General features: G+C 38.3%; 1 protein-coding gene across 2 annotated transcripts in view; it reads left to right on the forward strand.

Annotated features, from left to right (window-relative positions):
- Positions 1-13,665, forward strand: part of PTPRN (protein tyrosine phosphatase receptor type N) — a 2,492,130-nt gene that overhangs the window by 1,235,716 nt on the left and 1,242,749 nt on the right. For both annotated transcript variants that reach the window (XM_044075862.1, XM_044075864.1), the window contains one exon: positions 3,811-3,890. In XM_044075862.1, coding sequence (XP_043931797.1) covers positions 3,811-3,890 — 80 coding nt within the window. The remainder of the gene's footprint in view (positions 1-3,810; positions 3,891-13,665) is intronic.

The raw sequence follows: 13,665 nt of genomic DNA on the forward strand, positions 1-13,665 counted from the left end.
GAAGTAGATGCCAAACAGGAGAGGATCCCAAACTGATCCCTGTGGGACTCCACTCATGACTGATCTGCAGTCTGACTTGGAGTCCACTACTTTCACAGTGTGTGTTCTATTTGTGAGCCAATTTGCAACCCACCTAATGATATAGGGGTGGATGCCTAGTTTGGTGAGTTTATTAATAATTCCAGAGTGAGGAATGGTATCAAAAGCCTTGGCCAGATCGAGGTAGGCTGTATGAACTGCCTTACCTTCATCCACCACTGTGGTGACTGACTCAAAGAAGTCAATCAGATTGAGCAGGCATGATCTACCTTTCACAAAACCAAATTGCGTGGGATCTAGAGTTTGGAGATTCCCTATATCCTCCATAGCCTTACATATCAGACTCATCAGGCTAATGTGGCGATAATTTCCCGGGTCTGTAGTTGCTCCTCCTTTATGGAGAGGGATGACTGTAGCAGTGCACCATTCGGTAGGGACAAAGCCTGAGGTGAGGCTGTGAGTGAACAGAGCACACAGATGTGGTGCCAGTTCACTTTGTAATTCATGTAGAACACAGCCAGGGATATTGTCGGGTCTCATGGAAGCTGCATTCTTAGCCTTAGACAATCCAGTTTTACCTGTGCTGCAGTAACGCAGGGTGCCTGCCATTCTTCCGGTATTGAGATTGGTCCTTTGGGTGGGTGGGGGTAAAGTTGGCACTGAATCTGTCAGCCAGTATGTTGGCAATATCTGTTGGCTCAGTATAGGAGGTACCATTGTGGATTAACTCAGAGCAAATGTGGGTATTGCCATGTTGATTCTTGATATAACTAAAGAAGGCTTTGTGGTTGTTTTTAGTTTCTACTGCAATTCTGCCTTCATAGCTGGCTTTGGAGGTTTTGATGAAGAAACTCAATGTTTTTTTGAGGCTAATAAGGGAATTTTTTCAGTTTTGCGCCTTCATCTTTTTCTGCAACAGTTTCTTCCTTCTGTTGTAGTTTATTAATGGCAAGGGACCACCAGACTGGCTTCCTTTTTTTGGAGAAAAGCATCTTGATTCTGTTGGGTATGGCTAGTTCCATGCATTTATGTACGTGTTTGTACAGTGCATTGGTGTATGATTCGGCAGTCATGCATCTATTTTCCATTGGCATGACTGCTGTAAAGTTAGCCACCTCTGTTTTTAGGAGTTCAAAGTCAGCTTTATAGAAGTTTTTCATGGTGGATACCTCTGCGGGGGGGTGTGGGTGAGATGTGGATTTCCATGGTGATTAGTTTGTGGTTGGATCCAACCAGGGAGGAATTGACTATTGGTTTAGAGCAATGGTTACCCATGTTAGTAATAGCCAGGTCAAGAATGTTGCTTCCTCTAGTGGGGGTAATAGTGAGCTGGTCAAGGGCATTGGAACTGATGAATTTCAGGAAGCGTTGCGCCAGTGCATTGGTGCTTGAGTAGTTTTCCCAGTTGATGGAGGGGTAGTTAATGTCTCCTAGTATAAGAGTGTTGGGTTGGAGCTTGATAGATTCCAGGGTGCTTAGGAACGTGGAGTGAGAGTCTAGGGAAATGGTTGGGGACCTATAGCAGGCTATGACCTGGATTGCAGTCTTACCCCCAATGTTAGTTGTACCTGAAGTATCTCAGATGCATTATGCAGGGCTACTAGTCTGGATGTGTGCAGACACCACCGCCTTTGGAGTGTCAGTCCATGTTTCTTGTCTGTTACTATGATGTCATGCAGGGGTGGGTGGTGATGGGATGAACATTTAGTAGCTCACTGATCAAGTTCCATGACCAGGATCCTTGTGAAGAGGTACATAATCCGTCTTGACAAGATGACTGTGTGAAAGAATCAGTCTTGGGATTCAGAAAGAAGTCCCCCACTCAAGGGAGATAGGAAATGGTGCTAAAGAAGTATAGGGCCCTCAGATAAGTAGCACTAGTGTTGGCAAACAGTATAGGCTTTGATTTCTGTCAGAGAAGATGTTTCCAAAGACAGAAATTAAACTGCATTAATATTAGCATTCTCTGATCTTATGGCACTATAGCAGGAACCGTTTAAAAAATAATTATACTTTACAAAGAGCAAAGAAACAATGTCATTTATATATATATATATATATATATATATATATATATATATATATATATATGTGTGTGTGTGTCTGTGTGTATATGTGTACATATATATATATATATATATATATATATATATATATATATATATATATATATATATTGATTCCATTCACTTGGTCGAATTACACTTGGTTGAAAATGATTCCAGGCAGTTCACTTCACTGAAAGCTCACTTGGTCGAAGTTCATTTGGTCGAAAATGGAATATAGCCCCTGCCCCACTGCAGTGCAACACTGGAGTGAGAATATTAAATAAGGGAGGGTGTGGGGGGGCACAGCCCCCCACATTGGTGGGTGTGGGGGGCGTAGACCCCCCCCCACATTATGCTAATAGTTTTTACTAAATATATATATATATATATATCAATGCATTTGTAATGGATATGCCTTCTTATAACAGTGAATACATTAAATTATGTGGGGGGCTATGCCCCCCACCCCCCCATTGTGGGGGGGGGCTGTGTCCCCCCTTATTTAATATTTTCACTCCAGGGTTGCACTGCCGTGGGGCAGTGGCTATATTCCATTTTCGACCAAATGAACTTCGACCAAGTGAGCTTTCAGTCAAGTGAGCTATACACACACACACACACACACACACACACACACACACACACACACACACACACACACACACACACACACACACACACACACACACACACACACACACACACCTGTCAGTCTGTAATAGATAAATCTTAGGTCTCTGTTGCATCATGTCATTCATTCACCATTTGACCTGAGGGCAATATTGACCTTGCTTCCCATCTTGGAGACTGTTTATATATTTAGCCATGGCATAACTGAAATTTCCAGCAGGTACCCATGGAATTGCAATTTCCGAAGATTAGGTTGTTTTTTTCCAGGGAAGGTAAACTGAACAGGTGAGAGGGAGATATTATTATGATCTAGACTGACATGAACCAAGTCTGAGGCCTGAAATGGAGTTAGTTGATGGCCGTTTTTTCGTCTGTCATAGGGGTTGATGTATGAGGTATGCAGTTAAGCCAGTTTCCGCCATATATATTCCTCTGCATGGATCACAGAGCATCTACCATTGTCCCTGTTCACTTTAAGATACTAATCAGCTGCTCTTCTCCCTGTCTCTACAAGGGGAGTCAAGTCCAAAGCTAATTTGCTGCCAACCACAGAAAAACATCTTGCACTGGGAATCTTAGACATGTTGGTCTGTCCTTGGGCACTTTTGCTCCATTGTCAGGGATGTCAGGCTGGTGGACACAGTGTTTTTAGTTATATTGGCCAGCCCCTGTGTGCTTAAATTAACCAGTGCAGTATGTACACATTAAACTTTGTGGTAAATGCTGTGACATTATTTGGTCATTCTAGATATTTCTGAAAAGTTTTAAATTAAACTAAAAGATTAGTAGTTTGATGCTTGATGATTAAGCATCCTAAATTTAAACGTTTCCAAATTAATCAGATATGTTCTGAGGTAATAGGAAGTTAATGCTACTGCAACTAGTGTCTGAAACTACTTTGTTGTTGAATATCCACTAATCAGATGTACTTGTATTGTTATTCTTGTAGTTTCACCAGCTATCTCAACAGGTATTTCTATCAGAGTATAAACTGTGGATATTCCCATGATTTCCCAGTTATGTCTGCATTACTCATTAGGTGTTGTTGCCCTGTGTGCTATCTACTAAGTATAATTTCTTCTTTTCTTTGCAGTGTTGTTGGGTCAGCAGTAACATTTCGCATTCGTCAGAACAACCAGAATATGTCAGCCTTGGATGTAGCAAAACAAGCAGGTAGGCATTCGTCTTCTGTTAATTTTTGTGCAGTGGGGTCATCTGCCCTTTGAAACTGGCTGTGAGGTGTCATGAGAAGACAAAGATGAATGTAACTTATCACAAATTCTGCTTCTGAGGGCAGTGGGGCTTTGTTAGTTTTGGATTTCAAATAAAAGAACACAAAAGAAGTCAGTAAAACATCTTTAAATTCCACCAACAATAAGCACATTTGTAAAAACTGGTGTAATAGTCAAGACTTCATCAGTCTAAATACCATTACATCCATTTGCACACATTAAAAAAATGCATAAATTGATCAATGACTGTTAACCAGTATATACACAATATTCAAGAATAAGTAATCCTTTAAGCAGTTTTGATTTAAAATACACTTGATATTTAAAAAAAATCATTAATGCCTGTTTTTTCCAAGGCATTTACCAACACTTGCTGTCTAAATTCTCTATCTTCTAATGAATTACATCCCTGTCTAAAATCTGTCAAAAGCCTTCCATCTATGTTTTTCAATATGTTAATGCGCAATACATGTATAAGGCTATGTTATATAAAAAAGCAAGATTGAAGTAAATATCACAGTACTTCAGAAGCTACAAAGAAATGCTTGTTGAAGAAATATGCAAAGGACCCCTTCATTTACCAGTCAAATAAAATAAACCCGTGTAGTTTATGCACATTTAGGGTTACAGGGTATGAAGATAATAAGGAGTAGAAGTGAGGGCAGTAAAATGTATTATGAGGTGAAGGTAAAGTAAGTAGATTTAGGAATGAGAGAGGGGGAAAGTGCATGAAAAAATTACATAGCTGAACTAACAGCATATGTTATGGTATTTATTGTAGTAAGCAGGCTTAAGCCACTTAAGACTATATGGAAATAAGTCATGAGATCGACGGGGTTCAGTTGTGGCTACATTGTGAGTAGTTAGAACTGGAAATTATGAAGTAAGGCTAAAAAGTTAAAGTGTTAGAAGGCAGGACAAATAGCAGGGCAGTATTGACAAAGAAAGGGGTTAAAATAAGAGGATTAAGACTTCCAAAATGGCTGTATACTGTTCAACAGCTTAATTTCTCTTCTAAGAAACTAAGAAATAAGAGATTGTAATTCTGACATCTTGGGTAAAATTCAGTTACTGGCTAGAAAGTACACTGCCTGGATGCCAGCAAAGAAATAATTTAGAGAACCTGAAAGAAAATCATCTAGAAAAGATGAAGAGAAAATACTGATTGTGAAGAAACCTGCAGCTGGCTTATAGGTTCTTGGACTTTGTCAATGCAAATGCTCTGGAACAGCTAGTCAGCACACCCACAAGAGACTCAAATCTACTGGAAATAGTACTCACGAATATAGGAGGGCATTGCACCCTCCACCTGTGAGATGTCCTCTCTGGTAAGATCGGACAAGAAATCAGTCTTGTTCAATGTAATTATAAGACCAGATACCCATCAAGCTCAAAAATGCTTAAGAATTTTTTAAAAACAAATTACCTCCTACTAAGTGATATTATAAGAAAATTCAAAGCCCCTTGAATGCACATAACATGGACCCCCCCATGCAGAAGTATACAACAATACCCTGTATAACCACTTCAGTTGTATAGAATTGGCTGTACCTGACCAGATTAAAACCAGGTCTTGCCAAAAAAAATAAGCCACTCTGGTGGACCTCTAGTGTATAAACAGGCTATACACCAAGAGAAAGAAACTAATGTCCAAGAACAACAGGCAACTGGCTTAGCAGAGGAAGAAATACCTCTCTAGCTTAAATAAACAAATTAGAGATCTTGTCAAGCCCTCCAAAGCTAATTACAAAACAAAAGTAGCCTCCCTAGCTAAGGATAATCACAATACATTATTTAACTACATCTGAAATCTAAAAGGGAATACCCAGCTATGAGCTGAACTGGTTGTGGATGGTGTGATATAGAAAAATATTGCCAGCCCAGCTATCTGGAATTCTGTAAATAATTCTGTGTTATTTGTGAATATTGATATGATTTATACAGAACTGTATGTTATCCACTGAGTTAAAATGTAACCACAGCATGCCCTGCTGACTTAGAACAGAAAATAAGTTTAAATTAGATTGCTTTATGATTGAGCTATAAAAGTTCTCTGACAGTTTCTGTGTAGCAGACACAATGTCTTGAGCTAGAAGTTTTTGTATGGTCTTAAAAGAGAAGCAATTACTAGGTTTAAAATGTAAAAAGAGTTTTATTGTTTTACAACTTCCAAAATCTGCAAACATCTAAGCGATATGTACTTTTAACACAGAGATGTTAAATTCTGTTAGTTTCTATTTTAGCCTGGGAGCTGAAGTCAGGTGACAAAAAGTGATGTCATCCAAGCTAACCCAGTAGTAATATTTGATATTAATTTAAGAAATCTCTCAGAGAGAGAGAGACTGTGCATTTTGTATTTTGTCATGGATCTAGCCAGAATATCCACTCATCATCATCATCATCATCTACACTTGCCTTGCTGTAAGTAAGATTTAGGACATGGTGTCTCTCTTAGATATACATAGGAATATAGTAAAGATTAGTTTAGATGTTTTCTGTATTTATTTGAGACTGTCCTGCAATGTGGTTTTAAAATATTCCCTGTGATTTTGAACTCTGAAGTTACTGTATTGATTGACTGAGTATTGTCTTGTTTTTTAATATTTATTATTAAATATATTTAAGCCTATCTTTGTGGCTGATATTTGGGAGACATATTTAAGCTCTTAGTGCACTTGCATATGTATTTGGTGACAATGTACAGGCCACTCCTAAATAGCCTTGCAAATCTTGGTCAGTCTACCATTTGGATAACAGTAACATTACACGGCAGGATTGAACACTCTTTGTAAGGGCCTTGGTGGCAGTGAAAACTATCTTATAGTTTGGGCAGAAGGGGGCATAGTTAGTAAACCTGTGTCAGCCTACCCCAGGTGTGTGTGTGTGTGTGTTTGTATATAAACAAAATCTCAAAGTGTGTGTGTGTCAGCTGCTAGGGCAGGGACATGAAGCACTGGTTGGACAGACAGGGTGCTGGAGATCTTGACTTGGCCCCTCAGCTAAGATGTTAACCCTATAGCTGTGCTAGTGGGAAGTGTTATTGGGGATCTGGAGAAAGAGAGAGAAATCAGCCCCAGACTGACTGGATTTCTGTGTGCTCTTAAGGGAAATTGTACTTTACTGTGTGTGCAGTTGTCATACTCCCATTTTGTACATCTTCCACTGTTGCCAGTGGTGAGGGTTGAGGCTTCTTGTTTACTGGTCCAGTGCAGGGGCATCAAAGATGGCACCACCTGTACTCAACCGGAGGTAATAGCCAAACTGCTAGCTGAAAGATTTGGAGCAAATTTCACCCCCTGGCCTCTTTATTCATCCCCATATACCTGTGACTATTCCTTAGCATATTATCTCAAGAGAGCAGGTCATCTTGGCTCTCTCCAAGGCCAAAAACACAGCATCAATGGGACCAAACAACATCGCAAGTTGCCTTTTAAGCAACTTAAAACATGACCCAGCAGACCCAAATGTTTCCCTGTTTAATCACACTGCAAACTAGTTATGTTCAGGTGGAACGGTGGACAGCAACAGTAAACCCTTTGCACAAAGGGAGACCATCAACCTACACTAGGAATTATAGATCCATAAGCTTCGGTCTGTATTACGTCAGTGAATACCCCTTTCAGTGAATGACTGTTCGCCGAGCGATAACCAGTGAAATCTAACTCCCTTGAACAGCCACTCCATTGTATTTTTTCCTGGGGAAGAAAATGCTTGCCCAACCTAAAACAGACAAAATTTAGAACCCTTTAAAGTGGGGGGCTTTACCCCCCACATCCCCCGAACTAAATATACCAATTCTGAGATCGCACTACAGTGGGGAAAAGGGCAAATTCCCAATGATGGCCAAGTGTTTTTCCCCCTATTTAAAAATTTGCTGAAATGGCTGTTCTTGGGAGTTAGATTTCACTGGTTATCGTTTGGAGAAAAGCCATTCACTGAAAGGGGTTTTCGCGGACATAATATAGACCCATAAGTTTAACTAGGCTGATCTGCAAGGCCATAGAAAGAATCATTATGGACCTTTCTTATTAACAAGGACATAGGTAATATTCAAACTCTGGAGCCAACCCAGTTCGGATTTGTTAAATGTAGATGATGCCTGTTAAACATGGTTGACTACTTTGAGAAAGTCACCAAGGCCTTGGGCTAGTGAAAGACAGTGCATGCCACTTTTAATTGACGTAGCTAAGGCATTTGACATAATCCCCCTCTCAGGTATGAGAAGCTCTCCCAAATGGGAATTAACCCCTACATTCTGAGATGGGTAGACAACTGGCTGTCAAAGTGGGTGACTTCATCTCTAGCAAAAGACCAGTCACCAGTGGCATACCACAGGGTTTTGTGGTGGGTCCCTTACTCAAACTTGGGCAGCCTGTGGCTGACCAGGTTTGCTGATGATTGCAAAGTGGGCACAATCATAGAGTCCCCCAATGATGTTAATATACTGCAGAGAAGGTTAACACAGACAAATGATTGGTGCCAAAATCACAGATTAAAGCTAAATGCAAAAAATGCACTATTATTCCCTTTGGGAAAGCTGACATCCCCTGATAGTTACATTATAGAGTGCACCCCCCCTAAGTGTAGACCCAGTTGTACATGATCTGTGTACTCAGGTTGATAGTAGTCTGAACTTTGACCACCACATATCCACAGTAGTATCAAAATCTTTCTGTATGGCACATCGTATAAGTAAAGGCATTGCATCTACATCTATGTATGATATATTTCCATTATACCTGGCCCTCATCAGACCACTAATTAAGTACAATGCTTCCTTTTGCATGTACCTCACCAGACACCTGCAACAACTGGAGAGACCACAGACATTTTTCACCAGGAATTTACAGGGTACACAAAACAAGTATTACGCAAAAAGACTGAAAGCCCTGTCACTGTATTCTGTCACCTACAGTTTGCTAAGGAGTGACCTGTGCCTGGCTTATAGGGCAGTGTCTGACCCAGCCCTGATGGAAATGCTACACATTTGTAAATCAAACTTCATGGGGGTCACTCTCTCCAGGGATTTTAACCTAGCCTCTGACATGAGTAGATCATGCTGGAGAGAGAGAGAGAGAGAGTGAAAGAGAGATACGTCTCCCAGAGACTGCCACATCTCTGGAACAAGCTTCCAGTTCATGTGAAACAGAGACCCTCCCTGACCCTCTTCAAATGCAACCTAGATCAATAGATAGGTGAACACAAATTCACTCCTGGAGTTGTGCCCACGTCCATCCTGGACAGAGGAAATTGGTATTAACGACCATAGACCCTTATCTCAATGCACTTCACTCACCTAGCCACCGACAACTGGGCAACTCGGGATAAATATGGCTAGACTTATAAGGGCTCTAGGGCCATTAGCTTTGTAATCTTCTATGAACCTGTTGAGCAAAAAGCAGTTCAAGCTTGAGGTTTAGTACAAAACATGGCTTCCAGTAATTTAGAGGAAAAAAAATGTATTCTGAAGTGATTAAAATAAATGAAACAGTGAAGGAATATATTAACTAAAATAACAAAAGGCTGGGAAAAAAAGAAGAAGCTTTAACTAGCTATTCAGATGAATGGATAAAAATGCAAAAATCAGAGGCTGAAATGAAGAAAAAGTTAGCTGACTATGAGACTTCTCAAGAAGAGATGTTTCAAAAAATGTTAGAAAGCAAAGCATGCAGGGAGAAACTCAGATTTTCTGCTGTATCAGAGAAACTGGAAGGAGCAGGCTATATTAATTTTATGAAAGCACATATAAGAAACTAACTGGTATTCCAGAGTAGGATTTGTTAATTGAAATGGCACAATGAGTATATGCTCCAAACTTGACAACAAGAAAGCAGCCAAGAGCTGTAGTGGTAAGGATGCAATCCTACCAGCAGAAAGAGTTGATCCTGACAAAACTGTGGCAGAAGGGCAAAGTATTAAAAATTGAAGACAGCAGGGTGTTTGTAGAAAATGATTGTTCACTGTACACCAGGCCGAAGAGAAACAAATTATCCCAGCAATCAGGAAATGTCGAGAGGCAGATGTGAGATTCAAGCTGCTGTATCCTTCTGGTTTCAGAGTATGTTTTTCCTGGTGGACATTTTTAGTGCATAACAGGCTAAAGAAGAAATGCCAAAGTATATCTAGGAAATAAGTGAGCCATCTAACAGAAGGGGGCTGTGCTTCCCAATCTTCTGGCAATAAAGCTCATAGAGGAACTTTGACAGTGAAAGATTGTCCAATTTTCTGAAGGAAGATTCTTGAGAAACAGAAACAAAGCACAGACATTGACTAGAAGAATTTGGGGTACCTTTGATTTGCACCAGAGTCTGGTGTTGTGAGATGGAGATGAACAGGCAGAAGACCAACAAAACTGGAACTGGTTAATAAACATGACCTCATAAAGCCTCAGTGACATTTGTGAAATATGACTTTGCAAGAAAATGTATCTTAGAAAAATTGGACTTTTGCTGACTTTGTTAAACTTGTGGATAGACTGTAAAGAATATACCCCACTTTGTCATTATTAAGGACACTAAAAGGAAAAACGTAACTGTAAGTAAAACATTTTTTCTTAATAATATTTGTATAAAACATTTCATAATAGTTAAGTCTTTTGCATATGCAATGATATTACCTTGTTTTTTTTTCTTTAGCAAATGTTCAGTGGAAGGTAAGAAGCCTGCAGCTGAAGGCAGTTGCACGTGCAGTTATGTTTCCATGGAAACAAGCTGTTTGCAGGCACAAGCAATTAATCTTAAGAGTTCTGAGCATTATTGACTGAGATAAATGCAAAATTTAAGGGCACAAGGGCAAGCAGTTCAATAAAAAAGTCTGACATTATTGGAAGTGAATAAGAGATAGCAGCTTCTCTAGCAGCTGTAGTACTTCAATGCATTTATTAGAACCATACAATTTAGCTTCATTTAGAGGTAGCCAGTGCACTTTTTCTTAAGGGTAAAAGTTAATGTTTTCTGAAAGCATACAAGATATTTTTCACATCAGGGAGTGGAATAGAGATAAGAAAAGAATAGACTGATATCAGTATAAATGGGAGCACAGGCTGTAACATACACTTTAGCATGGATAACCTTAATTTTAGCTTGGGTAATACATGTGGGTGCCACTGATTGTTCCTATCAGGAGGTTTAAACTTCCTTTTTTTTGAAGATGCAAATAGTTTTGTGTGTTTATTAATAAGTTATGGAGGTGTTCTGAAAATGTATTTAGTTTTTTGTTTGAGGGTTTCATTAAAACAAAAAGTCTTGAAAAATGTGATAGAAATGTAGATGACAAACAATTTTATAATAGATCAACCTGCCAAATATTAGTATGTGCATGTAACCCCAAAGTTGGAAATACACATTCAAAAAGCTGCCATGTGTAATAGGTGCGAATAATAACTTCTTATCATAATGGCTATGCTATCCATATTGTTTTGGAAAGTAAATGACCTTACAAGTACTGAAAAAAAGGTAAGAATATTGATTTATATTAAGAAATGCATAGTACAAGTATCAGTGCTGCAGGAGACACATTTGGATAGAAATGAGTTTGTGAATTTGTTAAACAGATTTTAGGATGGATTTTCAGCAGAATATCTGTGACAGTAAAGGGAGAGTAATTATACTAATTGCTAGAGGAGCTCCTATAGTGGTGGAATAGGGAAAATATAATAATGGTAAATTTGTTAGTAAGTGGCTACTGGCAAGGGAGAAAGATTACACTGGCATATATTTATATTCCACCAAACATTCCTGTTATGGAGCTTAAGAAAATGTTGGCAGAAATTATCAGCTTTCAGCAGGGAATATTACTTATAGGTGAAGACTGGAACTTGATTTGCAACAATGAAAATGTATCTGGGAGACCTAGAAGGGAAAATATCAAATATCAAAAGAAGGTAGATTTTTCAAGAAAGTAATTAAAAGATTTGTTATGAAAGATGTGAATTCAGTAGTAGGAACTCAGAAAATTTACATATTAGTCTGCAGGTACAATAACTGGGTTCCACATTAGTAGAAATTATATTTCACAGAAATATGTGCATTCAATTGAAAGCTTCAACACACATCCAATAACTATGTCAAATCATGCAACAGTATAAACTTAAACAAAAATACATGGTAATGAAGTAAAAACGAGTCACTGGTGCTTCCCCATGTACCTGTTAAAAATAGAGGAATTTAAGGAATGGGTTGTGGAAACTGGGAGTTATTACAGAAGATAGAAGTTTGTTCAGACGTTATAGCTATTGAGTGGGATAAAATGACAGTGGAGTTTAAAAATAGGGTAGAAATAAAAGAAAAATGATTTGGTTAAAAAATAATAGGAATTACTGAGGGGCTGACAAAAGTTAAATTGTTACAGAATAAGGGGAATTTTATTGAACATGTGTTCTGGAAAATAACCAGAGATCCTGTAGAGATGAAGGAAATATTTTGGAAATTTTATGAAAATTTGTATAAAACAAGGAAATATGGAAATCAGGAAAAAGCACAAATGGAAATATTTATAGAAGACTTAAGTATGTCAAGGCTAGAGATAGATGAGACTCAACAATTAACAGTTGGTAGTGGGGTCAACAGTGTCCCCTGCTTTTGCCAGTTTGGTGCTAGGATAGTGGAAAGCTTATATATAAAGTTCTAGTACATAAAGTAGTAAAATCAGGTACTATAAGAGATTTGTGGATGATTTATTTTTTATTGTTACTGGAACTCCAGAGGAATGTATGATTTTGTGCAACATCTCAATAAAGACTTTGATTTTTTGAAGTTTACCCTGGGAGGTATAGGTTTAAAAGTAAATTTTCTTGATGTTACCATCGAACGGGATAGAGAGAATAAGAAATTTGAGAGTCATATCTACAGAAAATATACATTCTTGAATGGATACCTCCATTATGAAAGTAATTGTCCTTACTTTATTAAGGAAAATATTCCAAGAAGGCAGTTTATCAGAGCCTCAGGGATGATTACGAATTACATCAGATTTGAAGAAGAGATTAAGTTTATAGCCTTTCTCTTTGTTCAGAGAGGTTATAAGGAATATATATTATTAGAAACAGCCAGTGAAGTGATTGCTAAAAGAAAGTTGTTGTTTGAACCCATATTACTTAAACCATTCTTTAAGGTTAAAAATAATAGAATTAGTGAAGATGAAGGTGGTAGTATAGATAAGACAAATGCTTGTTTCTTAGAAATATCGTTCGATAGCATTGCCATCTGGGATGCCAGCAGCATTAACCAGAAAATATTAGATGGCAATTTTGAGTTAGTTAGCGTTATTGGCATTACTCCTAAGTTTGTATATAGAAGAACCAATAGTCTTAAAGTTTTATTACAGAAAGACAGTACAAAAAATATTGCGCCAGTAACAGTTAAAGAAAAAGGAACCTGCAAATGTGCGTTTTGTTTTGCATTAGAGCACATTAATGAAGCTGTAACAGTCCCTGGAAGGTTTACTTTTAAGACAAGAAGTCTGGTGTATACAAGTTTATGTTCAAGCTGTAATGCCTTTTACGTGGGAATGACCACAAGGAGCTTACAGAACAGAATAAAAGAGCACCTCTATTCTATTAAAACAAAAGATGAAAAGAATGCTTTATATAAAATGCAAAAAGTTTTTGTTTTCTGTGCTTGAATTAGTTTTGTCAGACCTAAAGAGAGGTAATTTTAGGAATAGAGGTTAAAGAAGCCAAATGCCAAATTAAGTTAAAGGTAGATAGGTATCCAGGG

This window comes from Protopterus annectens, chromosome 6.part1, assembly GCF_019279795.1.
Source record: "Protopterus annectens isolate FY-2018-M chromosome 6.part1, PAN1.0, whole genome shotgun sequence".
Lineage (NCBI taxonomy): Eukaryota > Metazoa > Chordata > Ceratodontiformes > Protopteridae > Protopterus > Protopterus annectens.